The sequence below is a fragment of the Pseudogymnoascus destructans genome, assembly GCF_001641265.1.
Source record: "Pseudogymnoascus destructans isolate 20631-21 unplaced genomic scaffold scaffold_16, whole genome shotgun sequence".
Lineage (NCBI taxonomy): Eukaryota > Fungi > Ascomycota > Leotiomycetes > Thelebolales > Thelebolaceae > Pseudogymnoascus > Pseudogymnoascus destructans.
The window spans coordinates 680,844-704,780 of NW_020167535.1; the positions used below are offsets into that span (position 1 = coordinate 680,844).

At 52.5% G+C, this 23,937-nt stretch overlaps 8 protein-coding genes across 8 annotated transcripts; 4 read left to right on the forward strand and 4 right to left on the reverse strand.

The window, feature by feature from the left end:
- The first annotated feature begins 301 nt into the window (after nt 1-301).
- Nucleotides 302-2,054, forward strand: CDC42 (Rho GTPase). Its single transcript, XM_024469586.1, has 4 exons — nt 302-612; nt 743-862; nt 951-1,329; nt 1,413-2,054. Exons 1-4 carry the CDS (start codon nt 593-595, stop codon nt 1,476-1,478), a joined length of 585 nt encoding a protein of 194 aa, XP_024322440.1. The 5' UTR covers nt 302-592; the 3' UTR covers nt 1,479-2,054.
- Nucleotides 2,055-2,791: 737 nt separating this feature from the next.
- VC83_05980 (uncharacterized protein) lies at nt 2,792-3,247 on the reverse strand (the record flags this gene model as incomplete). The annotated part of the gene is made up of 1 exon (XM_024469587.1): nt 2,792-3,247. One exon carries the CDS (start codon nt 3,245-3,247, stop codon nt 2,792-2,794), a length of 456 nt encoding a protein of 151 aa, XP_024322289.1.
- Nucleotides 3,248-4,052: 805 nt separating this feature from the next.
- On the reverse strand, nt 4,053-5,264 carry VC83_05981 (uncharacterized protein; the record flags this gene model as incomplete). The annotated part of the gene is made up of 1 exon (XM_024469588.1): nt 4,053-5,264. Exon 1 carries the CDS (start codon nt 4,974-4,976, stop codon nt 4,053-4,055), a length of 924 nt encoding a protein of 307 aa, XP_024322288.1. The 5' UTR covers nt 4,977-5,264.
- Nucleotides 5,265-9,984: 4,720 nt separating this feature from the next.
- On the reverse strand, nt 9,985-13,701 carry PIK1 (Phosphatidylinositol 4-kinase pik1alpha (PI4-kinase)(PtdIns-4-kinase)). Its single transcript, XM_024469589.1, has 5 exons — nt 13,342-13,701; nt 13,096-13,282; nt 10,596-13,041; nt 10,344-10,548; nt 9,985-10,291 (listed from the first exon to the last, which is right to left on the reverse strand). The coding sequence occupies exons 1-5, from the start codon at nt 13,419-13,421 to the stop codon at nt 10,252-10,254; spliced, it is 2,958 nt and encodes a 985-aa protein (XP_024322287.1). The 5' UTR covers nt 13,422-13,701; the 3' UTR covers nt 9,985-10,251.
- Nucleotides 13,702-13,961: 260 nt separating this feature from the next.
- VC83_05983 (uncharacterized protein) lies at nt 13,962-15,735 on the forward strand. Its single transcript, XM_024469590.1, has 2 exons — nt 13,962-14,018; nt 14,068-15,735. The coding sequence occupies exon 2, from the start codon at nt 14,094-14,096 to the stop codon at nt 15,420-15,422; it is 1,329 nt and encodes a 442-aa protein (XP_024322286.1). The 5' UTR covers nt 13,962-14,018; nt 14,068-14,093; the 3' UTR covers nt 15,423-15,735.
- Nucleotides 15,736-16,613: 878 nt separating this feature from the next.
- On the forward strand, nt 16,614-18,585 carry VC83_05984 (uncharacterized protein). Its single transcript, XM_024469591.1, has 3 exons — nt 16,614-16,954; nt 17,014-18,276; nt 18,328-18,585. Exons 1-3 carry the CDS (start codon nt 16,678-16,680, stop codon nt 18,495-18,497), a joined length of 1,710 nt encoding a protein of 569 aa, XP_024322285.1. The 5' UTR covers nt 16,614-16,677; the 3' UTR covers nt 18,498-18,585.
- Nucleotides 18,586-18,669: 84 nt separating this feature from the next.
- On the forward strand, nt 18,670-21,674 carry VC83_05985 (uncharacterized protein). The gene is made up of 2 exons (XM_024469592.1): nt 18,670-19,112; nt 19,172-21,674. Exon 2 carries the CDS (start codon nt 19,289-19,291, stop codon nt 21,374-21,376), a length of 2,088 nt encoding a protein of 695 aa, XP_024322284.1. The 5' UTR covers nt 18,670-19,112; nt 19,172-19,288; the 3' UTR covers nt 21,377-21,674.
- A 407-nt stretch (nt 21,675-22,081) lies between these two features.
- VC83_05986 (uncharacterized protein) lies at nt 22,082-23,116 on the reverse strand (the record flags this gene model as incomplete). The annotated part of the gene is made up of 4 exons (XM_024469593.1): nt 22,082-22,458; nt 22,510-22,716; nt 22,775-22,808; nt 22,859-23,116. 4 exons carry the CDS (start codon nt 23,114-23,116, stop codon nt 22,082-22,084), a joined length of 876 nt encoding a protein of 291 aa, XP_024322283.1.
- Nucleotides 23,117-23,937: the final 821 nt, after the last annotated feature.

Genomic DNA, 23,937 nt, shown 5'->3' on the forward strand with positions numbered 1-23,937 from the left:
ACCCAGCAACCCAGCAACCCAGCAACCCAGCAACCCAGCAACCCAGCAATCAAGAACCCATCAACCCATCAACCCATCAACCCATCAACCCATCAACCCATCAACCCATCAACCCATCAACCCAGCAATCAAGCAGCCAAGCAGCCAAGCAGCCAAGCAGCCAAGCAAAGCCCCGTTCCTTCCTTCAAAACGTCTCGCCCTTGACCCGTGTTCCTGTCCCTTCGAAACAATCTTTCTTCTCCAACCACCACAACCAACCTCCACAACCAACCTCCACCACAAACTTCCACCAACCTCCACCACAAACTTCCACCAACCTCCACCAACCTCCCCAATCAACGCAATCACAACATCCCGATTCCAACTCGACCCCGCGACCTACCTACCTCCCACAATTCAATCCGCAACACCGCATCCACGCTTCCACGCATCCACACTTCCACTCTTCCACTCTTCACTCTTCCACACCTCCAACCAGCACAACCCACACCCTCACAACTCGTCAAGGCAGCTCGCTCTCTTCGCCCCTGCTGCTGAGGTTACCACACCACGCCCACGCAGTTTCCAACTACTCCCTCTCCAAGTCGCAGAAATGGTTGTTGCTACGATTAAGTGAGTTGAATTGACCTCGTCTGTCTCACTGGCCCACCCGGCTGGCCCACCCACCTGGTGCGACCTGGGATCTAGATATCCTTGGAGTGAGTTTTGTTTGCTGACCTTATGCTTCTTTTCTTCCTCGTAGGTGTGTTGTGGTTGGCGATGGTGCTGTGGGAAAGACTTGTCTTTTGATCTCGTATACCACCAACAAGTTCCCTTCGGAATATGTCCCTACCGTCTTCGATAACTATGCTGTCACTGTCATGTAAGTCCCCCCTCCCCCCATTCCAAACACATCCACATCCACATCCACAAACAAACAAACAACACCAACTAACCTCCCCCCCCCCAAGGATCGGCGACGAGCCCTACACCCTCGGCCTCTTCGACACCGCCGGCCAAGAAGACTACGACCGTCTCCGACCCCTCTCCTACCCCCAAACCGACGTCTTCCTCGTCTGCTTCTCCGTCACCTCCCCCGCCTCCTTCGAGAATGTGCGCGAAAAGTGGTTTCCCGAGGTGCACCACCACTGCCCCGGCGTCCCCTGCCTCATCGTCGGCACACAGACCGATCTGCGCGACGACTCCAGCGTGCGCGAGAAGCTGCAGAAGCAGAAGATGAGCCCGGTTAGGAGGGAGGATGGAGAGAGGATGGCGAAGGAGTTGGGCGCGATTAAGTATGTGGAGTGCTCGGCGCTGACGCAGTATAAGTTGAAGGATGTGTTTGATGAGGTGTGTATATCCCTGTGGTCTTTGAAAGGATCCATGTTTGTCTGTTTGCTTGGTTTGGCGCATGTGTGCTGACAATCTCACAGGCTATCGTGGCTGCTCTCGAGCCACCTGCCCCGAAGAAGAAGCATGGGAAGTGCTTGGTCCTGTAGATGACCTGGATTGTATATCCCCGACCCGGTTTTCGCTCATGTACTCAGCGTGGACTCCGATCGACAAATTCCAGGCTTTCCGAACCGCATTTTCGACCCTCAGCGCGCCTTCAACTTTGACGTCATTGCCACCCAGAGCAAGTCTTGTCTAGTTCAGTCCTGCACATCCGACGATCGCGATACCTTTGTTTCTCCATCTTGCAGTCGGCATAAGAGCACCAAAAGTTTGTCTTGCGAAATGAACAACCACGGAATCGACCAGGAGGAGCGACAAATCTTGGCTGAAAACAGGCCAAATGGGAAAACCAGGAAACAGGAGGGGATTGCCTTTCATCTTCTTCTTCTTCACATCTTTTTTTTCTTATGTGTTTTCGGTGTGGTGTGTGATACCGCGTGTTTTATTTTTTGCTAGGCGTAACGATTAGGGACTACTCCGTTTTTTTAAGTATTCTGTCTGGGAAAGCGACAAAGACAGTGACAGACATGAGAGTATGTGAGAGAGTATGGGAGAATATGGGCGAGTATGAGAGACAGTATGGTGAGAGAAATAAGGGGAGAAGTAAGGAGAGAATGGGAATGAATCAAGATTATTTGAACAAAACAATATCTTTGCTCACTTTGCTTTTTTCTTCTGATTGTCTTCTCTTGGTATTGTTCCTTTGTTGGGTGGTGGCCGGTGAGTAGGGGGCGTGGGAGTGGCTGTCGTCGTGAGGCGGCATGCTTGAGTGTGAGTGATGTCGACTTGGATGTGCCTGCTGCACATTCCCTTCCCATTCCTTGGTGATATAAATCACTCCCCTTGACGAATTCCCTTTTATCCCTAGTCTGTGAGTGTGCGTCTTCTCTTGCAAGTGCCGGCCGCAAGTGCGTGGCTCCATCGATGCCGAAGGGTGTATGGGGCGAGGTATGCCATCAAACTGCCTCCTGGGCGGGTTTCTTTGTATGGGAGGCGACGGCCGTTGTAGGTTTGCTTCTTGAGTAGGAAGCTGGATTTGCTATATCAACCCATCTGTGCTCGTGCTGTGCTGTGGATTTGATATGCGTGTTGGTAGGTCGTCCTGTTTCGTATATGTCAGGAGGTGTGATATGAGGATCGCCAGCGGCTTTCCTGGAGGGGGTTCCTGTCAGTTCTGTATAAAAGGGAGTCTGGTGCTTGATATGCTGGATCGACTGGTGATAATGCTGTGAGTGTTCATAGTTTGCTGTGCAGTGCTGTTGGTGATACCTGCATCAAGTTGAAGTCAGTATATCAAACCCGCAACCTTGCTTCAAAATTAGGATGAATGCGTGGGAGTCCACCCAGTCCCTCTCTGTCAGTCCGTGTAACTGATCCAGTGAGTAGTCTCGCAGCTTGAGATCACCGTGAGAGTCCGCGAAGAAGAATGTCTTTGATTCGAGTGGAAATATATGTAAGAACCCGCCCTCCTTCTGTATGACATCGACAAGAAAGCCTTCATGGCGATGAGTTGTGTTTCCAGTCCACCCTCCCCCCTCCTTTGTTTTTTTCCTTTGTCCCCCCTCCCCTCCTCGCCGCCGCGTGACCCCGAAAACGACGTCGTCAGGCCGGTAAGGTGTCGACGACTCAGCGAGTTTTGCTGAGTCGTCGATGCCCTCGCCCTAACGGGGCGCCTTTGACCCCTCCTCACCCCTTTTCCTTCCTCGTTGGCGGCAATGGAGTCGACAAGGATCGACTCATGATGGGGGAGGGATTTGCTGTTTGAGTGAGTGTTAGTAAAGGGAAGGATGAGGGGGAGGTGAGATACTTCCATCAGTGGTGAGTCGTTGAATCCAGCTCCTCGAATCCAGCATTTCAGATACTAACATCCATCGCACCACACCTTCGCCACCAAGCATCGAACCCCCTATTGTCAGTACACCAGCACCAAAACACACAAGCACAGCAAGCAAAAGCATCAGCAGGGAGTAAAAAGCTTCTAATATTCTACATACAAGAAGCCAGGCGCCAAAACGCCGCACACGCGCAAACAGGCCCGGTGGGCGACGGGACTCTTGTGTCAGCACATAAGCTGACTATTAGGAGCAAACAGAGCCGGAAACAAGAAGCACAAGAAGGCAGAGGCAGAGGCGCACAAGCCGCAAGAAACACACAGAGCTGGGGAACAGAAAAACACAAAGCTGGACATGCACACCCCGAGACAAGAGAAGAGGTATCGAGACAGCAACCCAGAAGAAGAGAGAAGAAGCCATGCGAAACAAAGTCAAAGACCTCAAAAAGTCAGTCTCCGACCACGTTGGCTCTTCTTCTCCTACCAGCGCCGAGACAGCCATGCGAAACAAAGCGAGGAGAGCGCCTAAAGGCGCGATTCTCCTGCCACGTTGGCTGTCCCCGTCAAAGGCGACCAGGCGAAACAAAGTCGAGGAGCGGAGGAAAGAGGCTCCAGGACCACGTTGGTCGCACCAGGGACTCGCACAGCAGCCAGGCGAAACAAAGCGAGGAGACTGCCCGGTGGGCGAGATTCTCTAAGCCACGTTGGCTGCGTATCCTCCTCACACCGAGCAGCCATGCGAAACAAAGCCGAGAACTTGGAAACTGTTCTCAGCCACGTTGGCTACTCACTCAACCCCCCGAGTGCATCCTTTGAAAAAAGGGGCGAAGCAAAGACCCCAACTGGACCTAGTCTGAGTCAGGATCCTGTCTCCGCCGGATGCGTTGGCGATACTCGGGGCCACCGCGCTCAGCAGCCAGGCGCCCCGCACGATTCGCGAGACGCACCGACTCTGATGGCGCAAACGGCGGCTGTTGGGGCGGGAGTGGGATCGGGTGAGGAAGGATCTGGAAGAGTCCCGGTTCGGACAGACGACTGCCGAATCGATGACGGGGTCCGAGGTATACGAACTCGGCGCTGGGTGGTTGTTGCTGGGGGGGTTCATTTGCAGCAGCCCCCTCCTCCTGCTGGGCCGCTGGTGCGGCCGGAAATTGCAACGACTGGCGAGCACCTCTCGCTCCTCCCTGCTGCTGCAGCGGACCGGCGCCGGCGTACAGCAACTGAGTCTGGAGTCCGCCCACTGCCGAATACAGCATGGCGATTTGACTCTCCAGACCCTGACGCTCCGCCAAATGGCCCTCGGCGAGAACGCGAAGGTAATCCAAGTGGTGGGCGTGCTGACGCCCCGTCTCCGCTGCGTGCCGCTCCGTCTCCCGCCTCGCAAGGTCGAGCTGCAGTTGGAACTCGACTCGCGCTGCCGTGAGCGCGCGCTGGTGCACCGTCGCTTCCGCGACGTAGACGTCCAGCTCGGCGTGGGCGCGAGCGAGTTGAGCTTCTGCGGCTGATGCGCGCGCCTCAGCTGCTGCGGCGTTGCTCTCGGCAAGCTGTAAAGCTGCTTCGAGCTCGAGAACGCGCTGCTGCTGCTGCTGCTGGGCGCGGACGGGAGAGGGCTCCACCTCTTGCTCCTCGCCGCGGGGGACAATCTCGGGAGCACTACCGGATGACCGAAGCCATCTGGTGGTGCTGGGGGGTTGGTCCGCAAACGAAACATTGCGGCCCCTTCTGAGAGATTGCCCCTCCGTGGCGGTGGAGGGACGGAGCCCAACGGACTCCACAGACGCTCCGATATCCGGAGAGGACGCCTCGTCGACAGAGGTCGTCTCTCTCACGACGAACAACGGGGTCTGGGGAAGCGGCTTGTTAAGGGTGTCGGCCGTGAGGGAAGGAGACCGAAGATTGGGAATCGAAAAGGCGCGCGCGAGCGACGATCTGCGCGCAGGCCAGCGTCGTGACCCCAAAGAGCCAGTTCCGCCGACCTTCACGAACGGCGCTCGGTGGGCGCTGGCCGAACTGCCAGGCCTCGGCGTGAAGCGTCCCGCGAAGGACGCAAACAGCCTCGGTCGCCCACCGACGCTCAGACCAGTCGCCGTGCTCTGGTTCGCCTCTCCATCCACGATCTCCGGCCTTGGGGTCGCGACTGCGGCGGCTTGCTCGGGGGGAGGACGCGCTGCTGCTGTCGCCTTCCGCGAGGAAGACTTGAGCGCGTCCTTGAGGCCCCTGGCCAGTCCGCGTAGTCCGCCCGTGACCTTCTTCCTCCGCGTCGACTTGGCGGGCTCGATGCCGGCGTCGTACTCGAAGCCCTCGTCGAGATCGAGGGTTCGGTGCGCGCTAGCGAGGAGCGGGACCGCGGTCGGCGCTGCGGCTGACGATGGTGGTGGTGGGGGAGGGAAAAAGGGGGGGGCGGCCAAGTCGTCCCGTGACCCGCTATCGTTTAGCAGGGTCTCGGAAAGCGACACGGCTGGGCTGGGGGGCCTGATGACTCCCTCACCCTCTCCCTCCCTCTCCCTCTCGGATGCAGCAGGCGAAGCAGAAGTGCCCAGGAGCAGCTTCTCTTCGGCGACCTGCGCGGCCACCTCCGAAGCGGTCGCCTTGCGCTTGCCCTTGTCTCTGGTGGGACCGGAGTCCATCTTGCCGATGGAGGGGCTCTCATACACCCATCTGGGCCCATGACTCCCTCCATCGCTCAGAGACGACGAGGACGCGCGCGCGGCCGACCCGTTCCGAACCACCATCTTACCCCTAACCCCCCCTTCCTCCTGTCCCTCTCGCGACGACGCTTCGTCTCCCCGGTCAGAGCCAGAGTTCACCTGCTCGCTAAACGAAGCTAGGTTCCTCCTCTGGATGCCGGAGAAGACGGGTGCCAACATCGCTGTCGGCGACCCGAAGACATCGCCCCGATCGGAACCAGACACCCCGCCGATGACAGGTCTCTGGACCGCGGCCTGGACAGTGCCAAAGCCGGAGGTCCTACTGTACACCGACGGCGACGGTGTCCGCATGGCCCTCCTACGGGCCGGAAGGGGGGTTTGCTCGGGAGGAGCAACGTACTCACCAACGACAACACCACGTCCTCTCGGGCGAGGACTCCCCGTCGAGATCTCCGCGGGATGATAGGAGCCGCGCGTGGCGTTCCTCGCTGAGCTGCGCGCGCTGCGACCCTTGAAAGCGGATCGCGCTGCTGCTGCCGTGCTCCGAGAAAACGCCGCCACGTCGCGCTCGTCGAACGGATCGCGGTGGTGGACGGGGGGTTGAGCACCGTGCTGCTCAAGACCTGATGGGGCTGGGGGACCGTGTGACTCAGCTGGCTTCTGAGCCACGTGTGTCCTCCAGGCCTCAATCAGGCCTTCCTCCGTCACACCCCACTGGATCAGGCCTGGGCAGGCGAGAGGGGCAGGCAGCGGGCTTGGGTGCGAAGGACCAGGCTGGCCCTCCGCACGCTCGCGCTCCGCCTCCTCCTGACGCACCTGCTCGCTAAAAGCGCAGGCCTGATCGTATAGATCCTCAGGGATACCGAATGGGATCTGCGGGTTCCGGTCCATCGGACCTTCACCCCCCCATCCAGCACCCTGCGACGCTCCTTTTGTCTCCTCGGCTTGCCGCCTAGCTCGCTTGAAGATGGCGGCGCGCTCGCGTGCGACCTCAGCCGCTGTCGGACTGATTGGGAACACGAGCGCGCCCCTCTCATCGTAGCTAGGGACTCTGCGCCGATTCAGCACATCCCACAGTTCATCTTCGGCTTGCTGCCACGTCTCGGCGTCGAGGGTCCCCGTACCGTAGTACGTGGACGCGGAGGCGGCGCCCGGCGACGAGACTCGAGGTTGTCGGTGCCTAACGGCATCCCGACGACGGTCCTCGGCCTCGCTCGCGGCACCGGCGACCTCCTCCTCTTCCGCGCTCACGAGCTCAGAAAACGCCGCGGCATCAGCCAGAAGCTGGCTTTGCTCGGCCTCGAACTCTCCCCGGGTCAGACCACGGGGCAGCTCGAGATGGCCGTGCTGGTTGATGCCCGGCATCGGCATTCTGAAGCTCGCAGCGGCGGCGTCGGCGGCAGCAGCTCCCTCGTCATCCTCCTCCACATCCTCCTCGTGCTCTTGGCGCACGTCCTCACTGAACGCGCACATCATCTCGTACATCTCCCGCGTCATGCCCTCGGGGGTGCTGGGGCTCGGGTGCTCCGTCAGAGCACCCTGGCTCTCCACGCGGGATGCCCCAAGAAACGGTCCATGACCGGGGGAATCGGCGTACGAGGCGACGGCGGCTCTCGGACTGCGAATGTGGGCCTGGTGGTCGTCCACGGCGCCGTACCCGCCAGCTGGAACGCTGACGAACCGGGCGCGGTGCGAGGGGCCAGGCACCACATTCCCAAAAGCAGAGGCCTGCTCAACGGCCGAAGCCTGGGAGTTGCCGCGCGGTCTGCCAAGGAAGGCAGGACCTGCGACGGCGGCGACGGCAGGAGCGATCGGAGCTCTTGGTCCAGCAACCACAAAGGGCTGCCGACGGGCGGCACCGGCGGGAAAGTGCGCGGCGCCGAGCTGCTCCGACCTCTGTCTCTGCTGCCTCTCCCACTCCCGACGGTGCAGCTCCTCGCGCCGGAGCCACGCATCCTCCATCTCCCTACGCTGATCGTAGGTGGGGATCACCTGATGAACAGGTGTGACTGGGCGGCGCCCAGCATTGCTGCTGGGGCCGGCTTGGGTGCCAGTCCGGATGGTGGCGTCGCGACGGCGACGAGGGCTCACGAAGCCGGGGAGCAGTTGTGGACGAGGGCGCGTCGAGGGGTCCACTCGGTCCTGTTCTTCACGAACGGCGGTGCGGGTCGGGCCTCGGAGGAAGGCTGACGACGAGGACGCAACCGCGTCCTGAGAGCGGACAGCCGCGCTGCCTGGGCCCTGAGTGGCCACCTTGGGAACTGGTGGGTGGGGCGGGACAGCGGCGGCTTCCAAGCTCGCGGGATCCTCTCTGGTGACCCCCTTTTGAATAGGGGGCAAAGGTGCGCCGGTCGCCATGGTTGGAGGAGGGTTTAACGCCTTCAACCAGCCAGAGGGCGACGCTGGTATAACGCCCTCACCAGGATCCCCGGTTCTTGGGTCCGAGGTATCCGGAGCGGCTTGAGATGGTGCCATTGCACCGAGCTCAGAGGCCGACCCGAAACCAAGGCCGAGACCAAACACGCGGGGATTGGAAGGGACGGATCCTGGGAAGCTTGGACGAGGGCATTCGACAGCCGTGGTGGATCGCACATCGTGCGACTTGACGCGACGATGGCTGGGGGTGAGGGTGGGGCTGGTGTTGTCCTTGGAAGACATTGTGCTGTCACAGATGTCTTCGGATCTGATTGTAGTCAGCAAGGATTCAAATATGAAGAATGAGAAGTGAATCATCAAGGAAGCAGAGAGCCGCGCTGTGCTCTCTCGGTCCTTGGAAGCGGATGCGGGGAGTTGAGAGGCTAGAGAGGCTATCAAGGAGGAGATGAGGCAGGAGGGCGAACTTACAATGTCGTTGAATGACTGAGCTGACCTCTTTGGTCAACTGGACGGATCTTGGATCTACAGAATCAGTCAGTCAAGAGCCTTCTTCGGCTTGTATCGGTGGAACTCACCCGGGATCTTCTCCTGGCAAATGATCCCTTGGTTCGAGGGACGCACGGCACGAATGCTCTTTTCCTTCGGAGCTGGAAGGAGAAAGGAGGTAAGTAAAGACCCGAGATTGATATGATTGAGAAGACTTACTGAGAAATGGTGATGGTATTGCTAGTGTTGCTTTGGTTGGTTTGGTTTGGTGGGCGCTGTGGTTGTTCTTGCTTTTGTCTGTTTGTGGGTGGAAAGAGAGAAAAAGGAGGAAGATCGGGGTGGTTTGTGGGCGGCAGGAAACTACCCACGCGCAGGTTGCCTGGGTTGCTACGGGGAATGGGAAAGCAGAGGGGGACCGAACTTTACTATCACTAATGCATGGCTTCAAGAGGATACTAATCATTATCATTACAGTTTTAGAGATATATTTATTGATTTACTCTCGCCGACGCCGAAGCCGCCTCCCGCCGAGCTTGAAGTTATATCCGACACAAACCCCTTTCTCCCGGTGGTCATCCACGTGAGCGGCCGCTGAGAGCACCGAATGGCGGCAAAACGTGGGATATTTGTACGGGCTAGGGTAGCTCGCCCCCCTAGCCCTCTCAGTGATTGACCCCCTTCTAAGCGTTTGTGAGAGCTTCCGCTACCATTCTCAACTGTCAGCGCCTCTGGTATGAGCGGGCCAAGCGGGGTATTCTGTTTCCGCTTTCTAGTGGACTACAATTATGTCGATGAGCTGGCAGCATTATGCGCCGTCGGTGTAATACACTTTTATGGAAATCAATAATCTTTCCGTTCTTGTGAGACTTCCTGCTGCACATCCCACCCGTCGGTATCTCAGATATCAGGAGTGTTCTCGATATACCGTTTCCGCTTTCCAGCGGCCTAGAGCTGAATCTACGAGTTTGATGGCATTATACGCTGTGGCTTTAATTTGAAGTTACAATTACCGAGGCGGCACTGATACATATGGTTTTCTGTAGCCCGGCCTTGTTGTGGATGCCTTTGTCCGCCGCCGTTGAGTTCTGCGGCCTCAACTCCGCCCCCACCCGAGTTCCCTTTGTAAACACAATCCATTATACAAACACACGTCACATAAGCCGAGATAGTCACATTTATCTCCATAGCATCCATCAGCAAGACTGAACGTCAAGAACAAAGATCTTCAATACCACTTCATACTGTGGGCCGAGCCAGCTTTTTCCTATATACAATAATTCAAAAGGTCGTTTTCTATATATCCCCAGCGGCATCACCCGCCAAATCAAAAACCAGTTCTCACTAATGCTCTCAGATCTGTTTCTGGACATGATGCATCCCGTAATGTTCAAACAAACGCCCACGCCCAGATGCCGTGACTCGATATCATTTTCGCTGCGCTATGATTCAGGCAGGTGCAACTTGTGACAACTGCCTCTAGTATATACCTTGTGTCCGGTATTGGTATGTGTCGTATCTATTGTCAAAGGTCAGTATATTGGATGTGGAAGTGGAGAGTGTGGTCGTACAATCGTGTATAATAACTTCCCAGCGATTTGGCAATCAAGTCTGTCTCAACAAACTTCTCTGCCTCATCAGCACTCAACTGTAGCTGGAACCTTTGGCGTAGCATATTCGTGGCTTGTAGTACGCCATATTGGAAACATGGCATCTTGGATCCGTGGCCCATTAGGCTGACAAGGTCGATGATGCTATCCGCAGAGCGTCGTAGAGCTGCGTATGATTAGCAATAAACCTTCAAATCACTGGAGTAATCATACCTTGGAAAGCCTGCTTGCATAACACCTTATAATCCTGGAATTCTGCAGAGTTTACTCCACCCAAGACATCCACATAATCTTGTGTGAGCTTAAATGGAGCAGCTTCGAAGCCGACCGACCCAGGGGAATTAGACAACATAAATCCAAAGTCGATGTGAACAATGTGCCCCTCGTTGTCGATGAGCACATTGCCGTTGTGCCGATCCTTAAGTTGCAGGACATACGAGATGATACTGTATGCCGCAAGTGACCGCTTGAATTCCGTGACGGCTGCCTTGTACTGCTCTCCCTCTGGGTCTCCAAACGCCTTCAGAAAATGGTCACGAAGTGTGGCTATTCTGCCTCGTGGGTTGTTTCCGGCTTCAATAGTTGCCAGTGTCAAACTGCGCTTGATTGAGTGCAAGGAGATACCATTGGTAATCGTTTCTATCAAGCCTGACGATTCACCCGTCACCAGAATACGCATCCGCTTGACCCACACAGGAGTGCCAGCATCCTGCCATATTTTATCACAAACTTGAATCAGCTGGCAAGCAAACGCTTCTTGCCTCAGATCATCTCCCGTCTTCACGATGACACTGATGAGATCCCAATTCGACATCCAACCATATGGCGAAGACTTTCTGATGCGTTCCTTTTTCTCCGACCAAGCCTCACCAAACATGGCTGCACTTGGATCGTCCCGATCTCCCTTTCTTTGCACACCTCCAGTTTTCTCATCGTTCTCCATTCGGGCAGCGCCAGCTCCAGTGGTGACCAATCCCAGTGCTAGACCTTCAACGTCTTCATCATCGTTGTTCACTGGGGCTGCATTTGCGTTGGCCATTATCGTATCGAAAGTGGGTGTATCGTGAGTGCCAAAACTTTGCTCCTCCAAGCTTTGCATACTTGCGATAATCTTTGCGCGGATTGCGTCGACTTCGCTCCGCGGCCGTTTTCCACTCGCGGATTCCAGTTGTGTCAGCATTTGGGCCGCAGTTCGGATATGAGTCGCTAATGCCGGGTAGTTGGGTTGGTCCGAACCGCTTGATCGGCTGTGAAGAGGTAGGGTCGACTTTCGGGGTTGACCCGGGCTGCTTGATCCAGAGTTGGAGGTTCCAGACGTCCGTGGTGTTGGATGAGATGAGGTTATTGATTGGACAGTGGATTGTGTGGCCGTGGAGGGACTGGATACAGAGGTGCTTCTAATGAGGTCTGGCACCGCTGGAATGTGCCCTTCATCCTCCCCTTGTATTGCAGGAGATGTTCCAAGGTCACCCTGAGCGGGCTCAAAAACACTGTCAGGTACTGACCTAGGCTGCTGGGCCTCAACAGTGGGTAGTCGTGGTGCATCTTGAAGGTCAAATATCCGCCTTCTACTTGTGCCCTGCTCGGCAAGGAGCTTCTTCAGCAACGCATCGTTTTCTGACGCTTCAGGTTCAAATGTGAAATCATCCCGTAAGACCTCTACCATTAGGAGATATGGAACCTTTTCGGCACTGTTCAAAACAGTGCATTCAGTAGGGTTCAGTCGAACGATTCTGTGATGCTTGCTTTTGCTTGGAACCCCATCAACGAGAGTCGCGGGGCATATCACCGGGATATCAACCTCTGCTGGCAGATCTTGAGCGATCATAACGAGCTCTGCACGTAAAGCGCTTAGTCGGGCCGCCTTCGGTACCATTATAAGTCGATTTGAGATGTTTTCCAAGGCAGTCAAAAATTGAATCTCACTCCTGAAGTAATTTTGCCGAAGAAGCTTCCCTTTCTGGCGGGTATTGAGAACCGAAGGGGATAACGGCCTAACCTGGTGGGTATGCCGCCTGTGTGGTACATCTGGCCGTGGGCCAGATCGGGCAGCGAGCGGCGTGAGAGGGCGGGCCACAGATTTCGGTGAGCTTGGCTCTGGTAATGGCAAAGAGATCGTGCTAGATTGCGCATCTGGGGGTTGTAATGCAAAATGTGATGGCCGTTTCGTGCTTCCATCTAGAGCGGATTTGCGGGTTGACTGTGACGATGGCGGCCTGACCTCCAACGACGCCCCTAGAGGGGTTTTGCCGTCCGATTCTCCTCCCACCCTCATGTCAGTGGCGCTAGCTGCTCTTAGGGAATCCCTCGGCCTCCTTTGCCGGCTTCCACTCCCTGCTACCGTATGGCTCCTTGCTAATTTTTGCGTCTGGCTTGAATCCGATACAGTTGCTTCACTTTCTTGCGGCTTTCGCGCCTGTGATATTGCCAGTGGCCCAGCCCACCTGGGAAGCCCAGGCATCCCTATACTGGCCAGTACAAAACTTGCCAGAACCGTGACGGGCAACGTGTTCTCCTTAATTTTCTCCACCCGCGCTGTGTCCGTCACGCCGAAGACGATACGCTGGACTTTGTTGTATATCCTCCTACATGTCTTGAAAGCCGTCGATTGAGGGTTGCTCGATAAATCGTAAAGGTAAGTTTGGAAGAGCCAGAAAGTCTACTTCCAGTCAGTCGCGTGTATTGAGGGGTAACGATCGGGGGGTTGACTTGCAAGCAACGCGCCATTCACGGATTCTTCGCATAGATCCAAAATAAACTCCTCCAATGCCATCGACTCATTGTCCAGACTTATTATTAGGTGGCATAGTTGTGGTAAGAAGAACTCAATCTCCTCATAACTGAACTGGCGCAACTTCGAGCACAGGACGTAGGTAATTCCGACATGATCCGCGTATCGTCTGGTTGGGGAAAATCGATCAGAGCTGCTATCACTGAAAGGTAATTGCGGGGCACTTACGAAAGATATGCTACGGAGAGGAAGGGGTTTTGGTTAAAGACATCGCTCTCGATGAACCGCTTCAGCAAATCCCAAGACATCGGGCTGCCAAATTAGGAACGGGGAGGGGGTATTGAGAGGCCAGATGCCTCTACTATCTTTAACATCCACAACTGAGAGGTAAAGCAAGAAGTAGCATCCCCGACTTTGGGCGCAATATGAGCTCGATGGGTTGGTAGGTAGACTTCCGAATGAGGGTCTGGGTAAGGATACGGGGAACGTTGTTCGGATTAATGTTGCACCCTTGCCGAACGTGTTAAGTTTTGCTGGTACCAGATATTCATGCATGAGCCGTGCAGGCCTTTCCAACGTACGTAAATTTATTATTAGAAATTTAGAGAGGGGTTTATGTTATAAGTGATTGAATATTGAACCTGTATCTTAGACATTATTTTAGGAATTGTTTATGTACCGTGCCGTGGTGCCGACTAAGGCGGCTTTGGGGAGGATCGGAATCTGGAAATCCTAGGGGCTGAATATCCCACATTAGAAATCATGCCATCCCTGATTCGGAGTAAATATTTTCCAGGCCGTCTTATCTCGTGCCACCCAAGGATAGAGTACTCTAGCTATTTTTGGCACTTCTGAACTGCTGTGTCACGAGAAATTGTGAGATATTTTGAAGTGACGGTCTCATGGTAAGCACCAGTCCAAGGTCAAGTCGGATACAAACTTACATCTGAATAGATCCCTTGGTGAGGTGTAAAAATACCATGCAATCTCTTGAAGGCCTCCGTTCTGGAGAGTATCGCGGCACCAAGCGCCTCAAGATCCCGTCTGGAATTGTCACGTTCCCCCGAGAAATCTTCAAGCTCTCCCGATCGCTGGAAATCTTGGATCTCTCTGGCAATTCTTCCCTTTCAGAACTTCCATCTGATTTCGGCCGCCTCCACAATCTCAAGATCGCCTTCTTCTCAGACTGCAGCTTCACCGCTTTCCCAAAGCAGCTGGCGGAATGTCGTTCGCTCGAGATGGTCGCTTTTAAGGGCAATGGCATGAAGACGATTCCTGAGGGCTCGCTTCCTCCGAATCTGAGATGGTTGATTCTGACGAATAACCTCATCGAAGAGCTACCTCGCAGTATCGGGCAATGCCACCGTCTCCAGAAGTGCATGTTGGCAGGAAACCAACTGAAAAGCTTGCCCGAGGAGATGGCCAATTGTAAGAAACTTGGCTTACTACGTTTGTCAGCAAACAAACTTGAAGGGCTACCAACATGGCTCTTTACAATGCCAGAGTTGTCGTTCATGGCGTTTGCTGGCAACCCTTGCCTCCAGACGGAGACTGTTATCGACAACCCCGTGCTCAGCTTGGTTGCTTGGGAAGAACTGCAGGTCAAAGAACTCCTTGGCGAAGGCGCTTCTGGCGTCATTTCACGCGGCCTTTGGACCACAAGCGCCGACAGCAAAGCGAAGCAGGTGGCTGTCAAGCTTTTCAAGGGCGAGGTCACATCTGACGGGTCGCCAATAGATGAGATGGCAGCCTGCATTGCGGCTGGCACGCACTCGAATCTTATCAGCACTATCGGGAAAGTCCACGGCCATCCTAATGAGCAGCGAGGGCTGGTGCTTGAGCTCATCCCTCCCCACTTCGAGAACTTGGGCTTGCCTCCTTCACTCCAAACATGCACACGCGATAACTTCACACCTGGGAAGTATTTCACGATTCAGAAGTGCAAGAACATCCTGGTGTCAATTGCCTCCGCAGCTGCACATCTGCACAAGAGTGGAATCACACACGGCGACTTGTATGCGCATAACATCCTTATTGACGAAGCTGGACACGCGCTCCTTGGAGATTTCGGTGCTGCTACGGTGTACAGCAAAACACATGTGCACTCTGAAGCTATTGAGAAGCTTGAGGTATATGCATTTGGCCATCTCATAGAAGACATGCTAAGCCTGCTCGATCCCGAGGTCTTCGGCGAGAAAGAAGCATTCATAGAAGAGGAACTGAACGAGCTCCATTACCGGTGCACGAGGCCTGTGGTGAAGGACAGGCCATTATTCCAAGGGATACTGGAAGAGTTGAACGGTTTATAATCTGGGATTAGACTAGAAATAGACGCTTGGGTATATTGGGATTTGCTTGGTTGGAATTATACGTTGGAACTTATTTGGTATTGGCACTCGTAGAAATAAGTATTGGACTACATTGATAGATAAGAGAGCGTTTTGGCAGTAAAGCGAACGGTACTGGCAGACAAGACCCAGGGCGTTATTAGAAATATTGTATTATTATTTTGTATGATTTATATTCTGACCACTGGTGCGGCCAAAAATATGAAGAGACACCTTGTATAGTAGTCACTGTTAACAGCAACTATAACCAAAATAAAGATGCTTCATAGCGGAGGGCAATATTTTGGTTGTAAAGGCTCTAAAACAGCCAGTGTTTAAATAAAACGGCAACTGAAATAAAGGAGCTTAGTTAGTCAAAACTATAATTATCATATCATCCTCATATATTATGACGTTTTTAAGGAGCTAGAAACACAGTTAAAGAGTACATTTCGTAATAATAAGTAGCTGCTATTTATTTTTAGCTATCCATGGACCCCCTTCAGACTCTTTAGCGGCGCGAGTAGTTGTCATTGTTCAATAAAGCAAGCCAGAGGAATGGGGAACCAGCCAAAACAGCAGCCATCCACAACCCCCCCACCAAACTCAACCCACCCAAGCCTTATAAGCCAACTTTAGCCATCTTTAAATCAAGCGGCACAGTGGCGCGGTGGAAGAACCACCGTCTGGACAATCTGGCCAGGGCAAGGAATGAATAGAAAAGGTCACCAATTCGACTCCCTCAACGACAACAACAAATAAAAAAATATTCTTAATCCAACACCACAAAGTAAAATCAAGTGATTTTCTCCTCGTCAGATCTCAAAATGAGATTTGATGAGTCTTTTGCACTTTTGACCTTTTGAATATCGTTTATATGGGATGTTGTGGTGCCTGATTCCGTACCAAGGTTGTGGGGTTATGGTTCACTCTCCCTATGACAGCGGGCGCCGTCGAAAACCTTGCGATGCAAACGTGGCCTACTCTGATTTAACGTATGACTTTAGTATAGTAACACTCATGGCGTGTAAACCCAGGGTTTGAATCAGACAGGCACGGGAATCATAGCCTGTCACAGTGGCAGGCACCTACATCCTTTACAACCCCCCAGAATGCGTATTCCATCCTTCCCCTGTCACCCATCATCCAAACCAGTTCTCATATAGTGCTACTAACTACAGTTTTTGAAAACAATATACTTTGATTTTTAAAGAACGGAACTGGCCAGAGAAGCATCATGCCTTTTACTCCGACGACCTTCTCGACGTCATACGAGTTCCCTATCCTTAGTCCTCCAGATGTCGCTCCCGGCACTCGTGTCGTGGGAATCTGTGGTATATCTTCTGTACGTGACGAAAATGGAGCTGTACCGTCAGATCCATCAAAAGACGGCTGGTATCATGCACAGTTCTATCTCTTGCATCAACTATTGAGGGAGCAGGGCGTCCAGCAGAAGTGGATAACATCTGTCTCTCCTGACTGTATAGTTGATAACTACAGTCAACTCACATATCGTAAGAATCTTCTATCTGCATAATCATGAAATAGGGAATATAAACTGACATAGACGCAGCGGATATAAAGGGAACTCGTAGAATTGTTCTCGACAGGACTATGATCCAACGTGGATACATGAACGATGTGAAGGTTGTTAACCCAAAATCCCTTCGCGATGAGCTCAAAGACACGCTAGACATCGAGGTGCAGGATGGGATGGAATACCGAGAACCTATTTTATTAATAGTGATCGGACACGGATCCATGAAAGACGGAGGGATCCATCTTCACAACCGCACGTTCAATTCGGAGCAATTTCGCCTTTGGACCATGGGTGCCGTCAACGCCGGGCTAGTGACGCCGAATCCATTCACTGGTAGGGAAGGAGGCTGGCTGGTCGTACCTTCCCGACTTCTTATGAATCGCCCACTGAACTGTGACGGTCGAGGTAAAACATGTGGGAGTGTGTGGATGATCGAAGTCCTGAACTCTCCAGCCTTCAAGGAGCTCATGACCCCTAGAGATCCCAGCGACAAGAGAATGGAAGAGAGACTCGTACCAGAGTTGATTAATGCTGTGTATGATTCACTCATCGGCGGGCGCGTCAAATGCGGGGGGGTAGATTTCGACCCCGACACCGACGCATGGGAAATAGACTTTCGCAGACGTCGGAGCAAGCCGCTGTACAAGTTGGAAGAAGCCTGGTACTCCCTCCGCAGCCTCTCTCCAGGTGAACTGCCCTCGGTGTCTTCGTCTTCTCTTCTCGCTCTGCCCACCAATCCTGTCAGCGGCGAACTTCCTGCGGAACTGCTCAACAGGCTGGAAAACCTAGCGGGGTCTTCTCAGTCTCAACAAACTACAGACTACACTGTGTCAACCCGTCGAAAATTATTGCCACTTATAGACGCATACCGACGCTCTCTGCCAGGCTTGGCAGATGATCACTCAGAGGCACTGCTCAGTACTTTGATCCATAAAGTAGAGGATAACCCAGATGTCTGTCTCTCCCGACTCCGTAGGGTGACCGCACATCTCGAGTACCGCTTTCACCTCATGGAGCTGGCCGATCGCTATGTCTCTTGTCTGGATCTACAAGAACAAGGGCGTAGTTGCAGCGGCTTCGATATGGAGAAATGGAAAAGAGAACAGCCGCGTGAGCAGGTGGATCGGCTCGAGAAGGTTGTTCGGATACTCGCGTCGAGGTTTGTGTTTCCGGCCACTATTTTGGAGAAGCAGGGAAAGGTGTTCCCAAAGCCGTGGGAGTATCTTGCCATGGTGATGATGGAGAGGGGAGGTACCTCGCGCGAGTTTGAAAGGGATCTTGAGGTGATATTAAATTGTGAGTAGTTGCATCCCAAGAAGTTGAGAAAAAGATACTGATAGAACTCAGTTCGCAAAGACAGGATACGAGCTGCTACGATGGCTGCTTTGAAAGATAAAAGAGTTGAAGAAGCCATGAGAAAGATCGATCGGCATATTAAAGATACCCTTGAAGATGATAGCGATGGCAGAGCCAGTTTGTTTGATGGTGATTTGTGGGTGATTGTTCAAAAGGATTAAAGCAGGATCGAGCGTTGATAATAAACTGGAATGTTACAGCACCTAATAAATGTTGTTCTATATGGCTTACGATATTGAAACAACAGGCAAATTTAGAGTTTATAGATACCATATAGGCTTTACATTTACTATAATAAAGTCTTGGTATATTTTAAAAATCAAAGCAATCTTTGTCAGGTTTTATTCTAATATTGGGATCTGTCTTATTTCGTTGCGTCTTGAACGACCTTGTTCTGGAACCGAAGACAAGAAAGACAAGAAAGACAAGAAAGGTCTTACAGGGGCCATATCAAAAAGTAACTAGCAAGTAATTTTGCTAATATATTGTTGCCATGGATTCTGCCGTGGATTCTGCCGTGGAAGATCACAGAGAGGCTGGAAGCGCTTAGATGTTTTTCTCCTTTCCAAAACAACCCAATTATCAAAGCAGCCTGCTGCCGTCAACAATAACACCTTACTACGCCCATTGAGCCCACCACAATGGGCTCCATAAGGTGACTCTGGTTTCATTTTGAGTTTTCAAGATACTTACCAACCTTGTGTAATTCTTTTGATCTCATTTTGTGTGCCTTCCCTTCTTCACACGGGTTACGTCGCCACAACGAGGAACTTGTAGTACGTTCAACACCTCCTTCAAAACAAACACTTCCTTCCAAGGAAGCTGATCAGACAAGTTATCGGAAGCCCGAAGCCGGGTCTGAGGTTAAACCCTTCCAGTTCCGGCAATACAAATTCCTTCTATTCACATCACCGGACATCCTCCCCTGGTATAAACAACACGCCAGCCCATCATGGCATCTCAACCCGATGACCAGCCAGCCAAAGACGAGCGCCCCCGCCGCAAATGGACAGACTTCGAAGCAACCGTCCTCATGAACCTGATCATCCGCAACGTCCACAGGACCGGCTTGGAAAAAGACGAATTCTCCAAGCTCTCCGACTCCACCGCTCCACGTCAAAAGGGCCGCAACTCTCGCAGAGCCAAAGAAGTGAGCAATCCAGACAAATTCAAATACGTGGATGTGGCCACTGCTTTGAACCGAGCCCTTCACAAATCCGACTACACCCATGATATCCCTGTCGAGGAGGTGGAGAAGTTGCTTCACTTCTTCCTTCGTGATAGGAAGGGTGCCATTGCCGTCATCGACAGGCAGCCCACGGCGAGACTGACGAGGTCTACCCATAGAATCTGGATCCGTGGTCTCAAATTCCTTGGAACCAAAGCCGAATGGGATAACGGCCGAAAGGCAGCCGAACAGGTTAAGAGGCGCGAAGACCAGGAGAGACGACTGAACGTCGGTAACGCCGGCGCCATAATTTCTGGTGCTACTGGTGCCGGGGTCGCCGATGGATGGGGTGATGATACTGCTGCTGTGCCATCAGGGGATGGATGGGGCACTGCGGCAAATGAAAATAATGAAGATGCTTCTGCTGCCGCCGGTGCTTGGGGTGATGCTATGGAAGTTGATACTCCGGCCAAAGCAGCGAACGATCCGAAGGCGAGTGATAAAAGCTCCCGCGCCGAAGCCAGCTCTGGAGAATGGGGCTCGGGTGCTGCTGATTCTCCCAAGGCAGCTGTTACTAATGCTGCAGACCCATGGGGCGCGGCTGTTGAGACCACTGTCGAGTCCAACTCTGCCGCAGCTGCCTGGGGAGAGCCTGAAGCCGCAGAGACAATTGTCACTGCCATCGCTGCAGCTGCTGCAAATTGGTCCGTCAATGAAGACCCTTTTGCAACCCCACTTCCCCCAAGCCTGAGCTCCTCAGTGAATAACGCGACCTCAAATGCATGGGGAGTTTCTGGTGTATCCAATGCCACAAAAGTTCAAGCTGTGGTCGACTCCGATCCCTGGAACAAAACTTCTGCCGGCCGCAGCGATCCAGTTTCTGACGACGCAGGCAATGCTTGGGGAACCATTACAGGCACTTCAACAAATGGTTTGTCTTCTACGACCACAGAGGGCCTCGGTAAAACAGCAGATACCGCAGCCAACCCATGGGGCACCAGTTCTGAATCTGCTATTCCTTCTCTTCGTAGCGCTGCGGATACCACGGCCGACCCATGGGGAACCAGTGCTGCAACTTCTGTAATTCAACCATCTGCCATGGACTGGAGCACTGAAGTGTCCAATGTGGCTCCCGAAAATTCGTTCGCCACTAAGACAGTTGAACAAGCCGCACCAGTTAGAGCCCCGGTTGATAACTCAGCCTCAATGGGTTTTGCTGATGCTTGGGGTGAGCCTGTCGCTCATGCACCAAATCAATCTGCTATTACAGCGGCTGATGGGTGGGGAGAGCCTCTCGCTGACACACCATATCAGCCTGTTGTTACCACGGGCGGATGGGGAGACAGTATTGAAAAGTCCCAAGGCCATAAGCGTACCCTACAAATCGCCACCGCAGCCAAGCTCAACAGCAGTGAGGATGCTCCTACGAACATCAAGGACCACGGTGAGGCTCAGTGGAACAAAACCCTAGCCCCTGTACCACCAGGCTGGGGCCCAACATCGACAACTGTTGCTAATTCAGGCACTATTTCGACCAATATGCCATTGTGGGCGTCGGTCGCTGAGGAAGTCTCCCCACCAAGTTGTATGGACTCTTCGAATGGGTCTCGAAGCCCAAGCCGTCAGGGCAGCAACTCCGACAAACCATCCAATAATTCGGTTCAAGCCGTCCAAGTTTCCGGGCTGGGAATCAACCCAGACCGCCTCGCCATGCTGGCTGCAGCCGAAACTGACGACAATGAGGCTTCCGATTTCGAAACGACGGCGGATGAAGGATTTAGCCGCGGAAAGAAAAGTTTCAAATCTTTAGCTGCGTTTGGGTCTAAAGACAACGCCATTCCTCTGAAGTTCAATAGACTGGCTGGAAAATAAGCTGGAGCTGGAGGTGGGAAGAAAACTTCCGTTGGCAGCGACTACCCGCAAGAAGCGTGCTTAACGTGATAATGAGAACGATGCGGTTGATTTCTTGAATTTCCACTATATTGTGTGTGGAGGAGGATTATATGGGTTTTCTGCCGTTTATATGAACTTCGCTGTTTGCTTCGCCTGTGAACGATCAGAAAGATGCGTGATACGAGAGATAAGGAGAGGGAAGTTTGCGCGGGGATGGGGTGCAGAAATGGCCAATATTAGCTGAATAGCTTCACAGACTGAAATTAAAAGATATTTCAAAATTGGAAGTTTTAAATTAAAATGTGTGATTCGCGGTTGATTGTTTTTCAGAGTTACGATACTCAAACCATGGTCCCAGATGCAACGAGGTGGATACGCAAGCCAAACTCAAACAAACGCAAATAAAGGATCCCATATCCTGCCGTAGTAATAATACTTGTGCTGCCCTAAAATTCTAGGTGAGGGGCCGTATACAACATGCCCTGTGGGGGCCATAACTGTAAATAAAATAAAGACATAACTAGTGAAACTTTGAAAACAACACTTTGAACCCCGCTGACATTTTTCAAAACAGCATAGCTTCAATCCCTTGCAAGTATAAAAACCCAACCCTTCAAGACAATTTAATTTCAAACCTCGACAATCATGCCAACTCCAAGTCATGCTTACATTCACTCTCACTAGTTAGCCAGGAGTAGCGGGGTGCATGATTGGTGTAGGGGTTGCTATCCCGATCCTGCTCGCAGCATTACTATCCAAATCCGAATTTGCCGGCGGTTCAGTACCTGAGCTATCAGTTGCCGAATCAAAATGGTCTGCACCGTTCTGCAAACGCCCCACTGTTGGCCGGTTCAGGCGGCACAGCTCTGACAGTGACACTGACCTCGGTGCTGATGACGCTGGAAGGGTCCTTCGTCCGGTGAAGCGTGGCAAAATAGGCAATTCCATTCCAGGATTACTCATAAATGGCATATCCCATGGGGGTCGGGGAATCACAGGGTGAAACTCTTCCGAGGTGCGAGGCGGAGTCTCGAAGAGGTGGAATCTGTCTTTGTGGACCCCTGCGAGATGTTAGTTTGTGGATAGCAAAGGAGGGGATGTGGAATACGAACATTCAAGATCATGGGCCATTTGCCGACGGATTTCATATATGCGTCGAGGGTGGGTCTCACGATCTGCCATATGGGGATTTTGGGCTAGATACTCAGCCTTGATCGCTTCCCAACGGTCTTTAAGTCTTTTTCGGTGTCTACAGTCGCGGAAGTAGCTATACTGGTTGCCTTTTGAGAGGGGGACATTGCCAGGAATGATGGGCAGTTCTGTTGCCACGTAAGTTAAGAACCAAAAGAGGACTCAGGAAGAAATCGGTCAACGTACGCACAACCGCCATAACCTGAACGTGTCGGTCATACTATTGCGTTGTTGGTATTTTCTTTTTTATCGAGGCATCCCGAAACTCACAGTAAGCGTTACTCCTGGATTAACTGACATTGGCCAATCGTGCCAGTCACACAACACAGTGAAGAAATTGCCGATTTCTATCACCGCCATGTCGCTTATGGGTTCATGGGTAATATGACTTAAAGCGTTGACGACTATCCCAGCGAGTTCAAAATCGTCAGGCGCATTCAAGAGGAGGCATCTTACTGCCTCTAGCGAGAAGCGGCAGGTATTTATTCCTTGACCATTAAAAACGCTGATATCGTAGAAGATATCCATTATGGATTTGCGTATTAGAACAGAGACTGGCAAGTTGCGGTTTCGAAGATGTAGTGTTTGGTGGTGATAAATCCAATAGCAGGACTGAGAAGGGTATTATTATAGACACAGAAACACTCACACCAACTGTATCAATTGCCATATAGACCGCATAATTAGACTATATTAGTTTAGTCAATGCTAAATAAAATGCGTTTACACTCAAAATATGAGAAGAGTCAAGGGGGAATGAAGCTTACCCCTACAAGTGCATGTTAGACCTAAACCTTATCACATTAGCTTCGGTAGCCTCACATTAGCCCCGGCCTAGTTCTTTTGGGAATGGGAATATGACCTGAATTATCATACCATCTATTTAGTGTGTTCGATTTTGTTCAAGTGAGTCACCGGAAGTGTGATATGAATATACCATATGTATGGTGTATTGCATTCCAATGCGTGATTGCCAGGGTAGCTGTTTATATACTGTCGTGCTTGTTCGCACACAATGTCTGCAGAGAGTCTTGAAAAATCTCGTCCCATGCTAGTTTGCCCAGGCTCTCTGGTGCGAAGGTAGTTGTCCCGGCTTCCAAATCGGAGTTTAGAGGTGGGTTAGTTTGAACGGACCTGATGCGGAAAATGTGATTTTCAGTTACTCTCCAGGAGTTGGCGTAGGAGAAACCTCAAGCACGCAACAAATGCAATATTTATAAAATTAGCAACGGAGATGAAAAATTATTTGGGTCTGTTAATTGAAGATGCGCATCTGTTTGATGTATTACTGTGGGAAGAAAGACTTATAGTAGAAATGTACTATAAAGACCTTATGATGGAAAAAGAAC

Excerpts from the sequence above, each read along its gene's own strand:
- CDC42 (XM_024469586.1), top strand. The coding sequence starts at position 593 with ATGGTTGTTGCTACGATTAA. Across the intron at positions 613-742 it reads ATGGTTGTTGCTACGATTAA|GTGTGTTGTGGTTGGCGATG; the intron begins GTGAGTTGAATT and ends TCTTCCTCGTAG. Across the intron at positions 863-950 it reads AACTATGCTGTCACTGTCAT|GATCGGCGACGAGCCCTACA; the intron begins GTAAGTCCCCCC and ends CCCCCCCCCAAG.
- PIK1 (XM_024469589.1), bottom strand. The coding sequence starts at position 13,421 with ATGTCTTGGGATTTGCTGAAGCGGTTCATCGAGAGCGATGTCTTTAAC. Across the intron at positions 13,283-13,341 it reads CTCTCCGTAGCATATCTTTC|ACGATACGCGGATCATGTCG; the intron begins GTAAGTGCCCCG and ends TTCCCCAACCAG. Across the intron at positions 10,292-10,343 it reads GGAAGTTATTATACACGATT|ATACGACACATACCAATACC; the intron begins GTACGACCACAC and ends CTTTGACAATAG.
- VC83_05983 (XM_024469590.1), top strand. The coding sequence starts at position 14,094 with ATGCAATCTCTTGAAGGCCTCCGTTCTGGAGAGTATCGCGGCACCAAG.
- VC83_05984 (XM_024469591.1), top strand. The coding sequence starts at position 16,678 with ATGCCTTTTACTCCGACGACCTTCTCGACGTCATACGAGTTCCCTATC. Across the intron at positions 16,955-17,013 it reads CTACAGTCAACTCACATATC|CGGATATAAAGGGAACTCGT; the intron begins GTAAGAATCTTC and ends ACATAGACGCAG. Across the intron at positions 18,277-18,327 it reads TCTTGAGGTGATATTAAATT|TTCGCAAAGACAGGATACGA; the intron begins GTGAGTAGTTGC and ends GATAGAACTCAG.
- VC83_05985 (XM_024469592.1), top strand. The coding sequence starts at position 19,289 with ATGGCATCTCAACCCGATGACCAGCCAGCCAAAGACGAGCGCCCCCGC.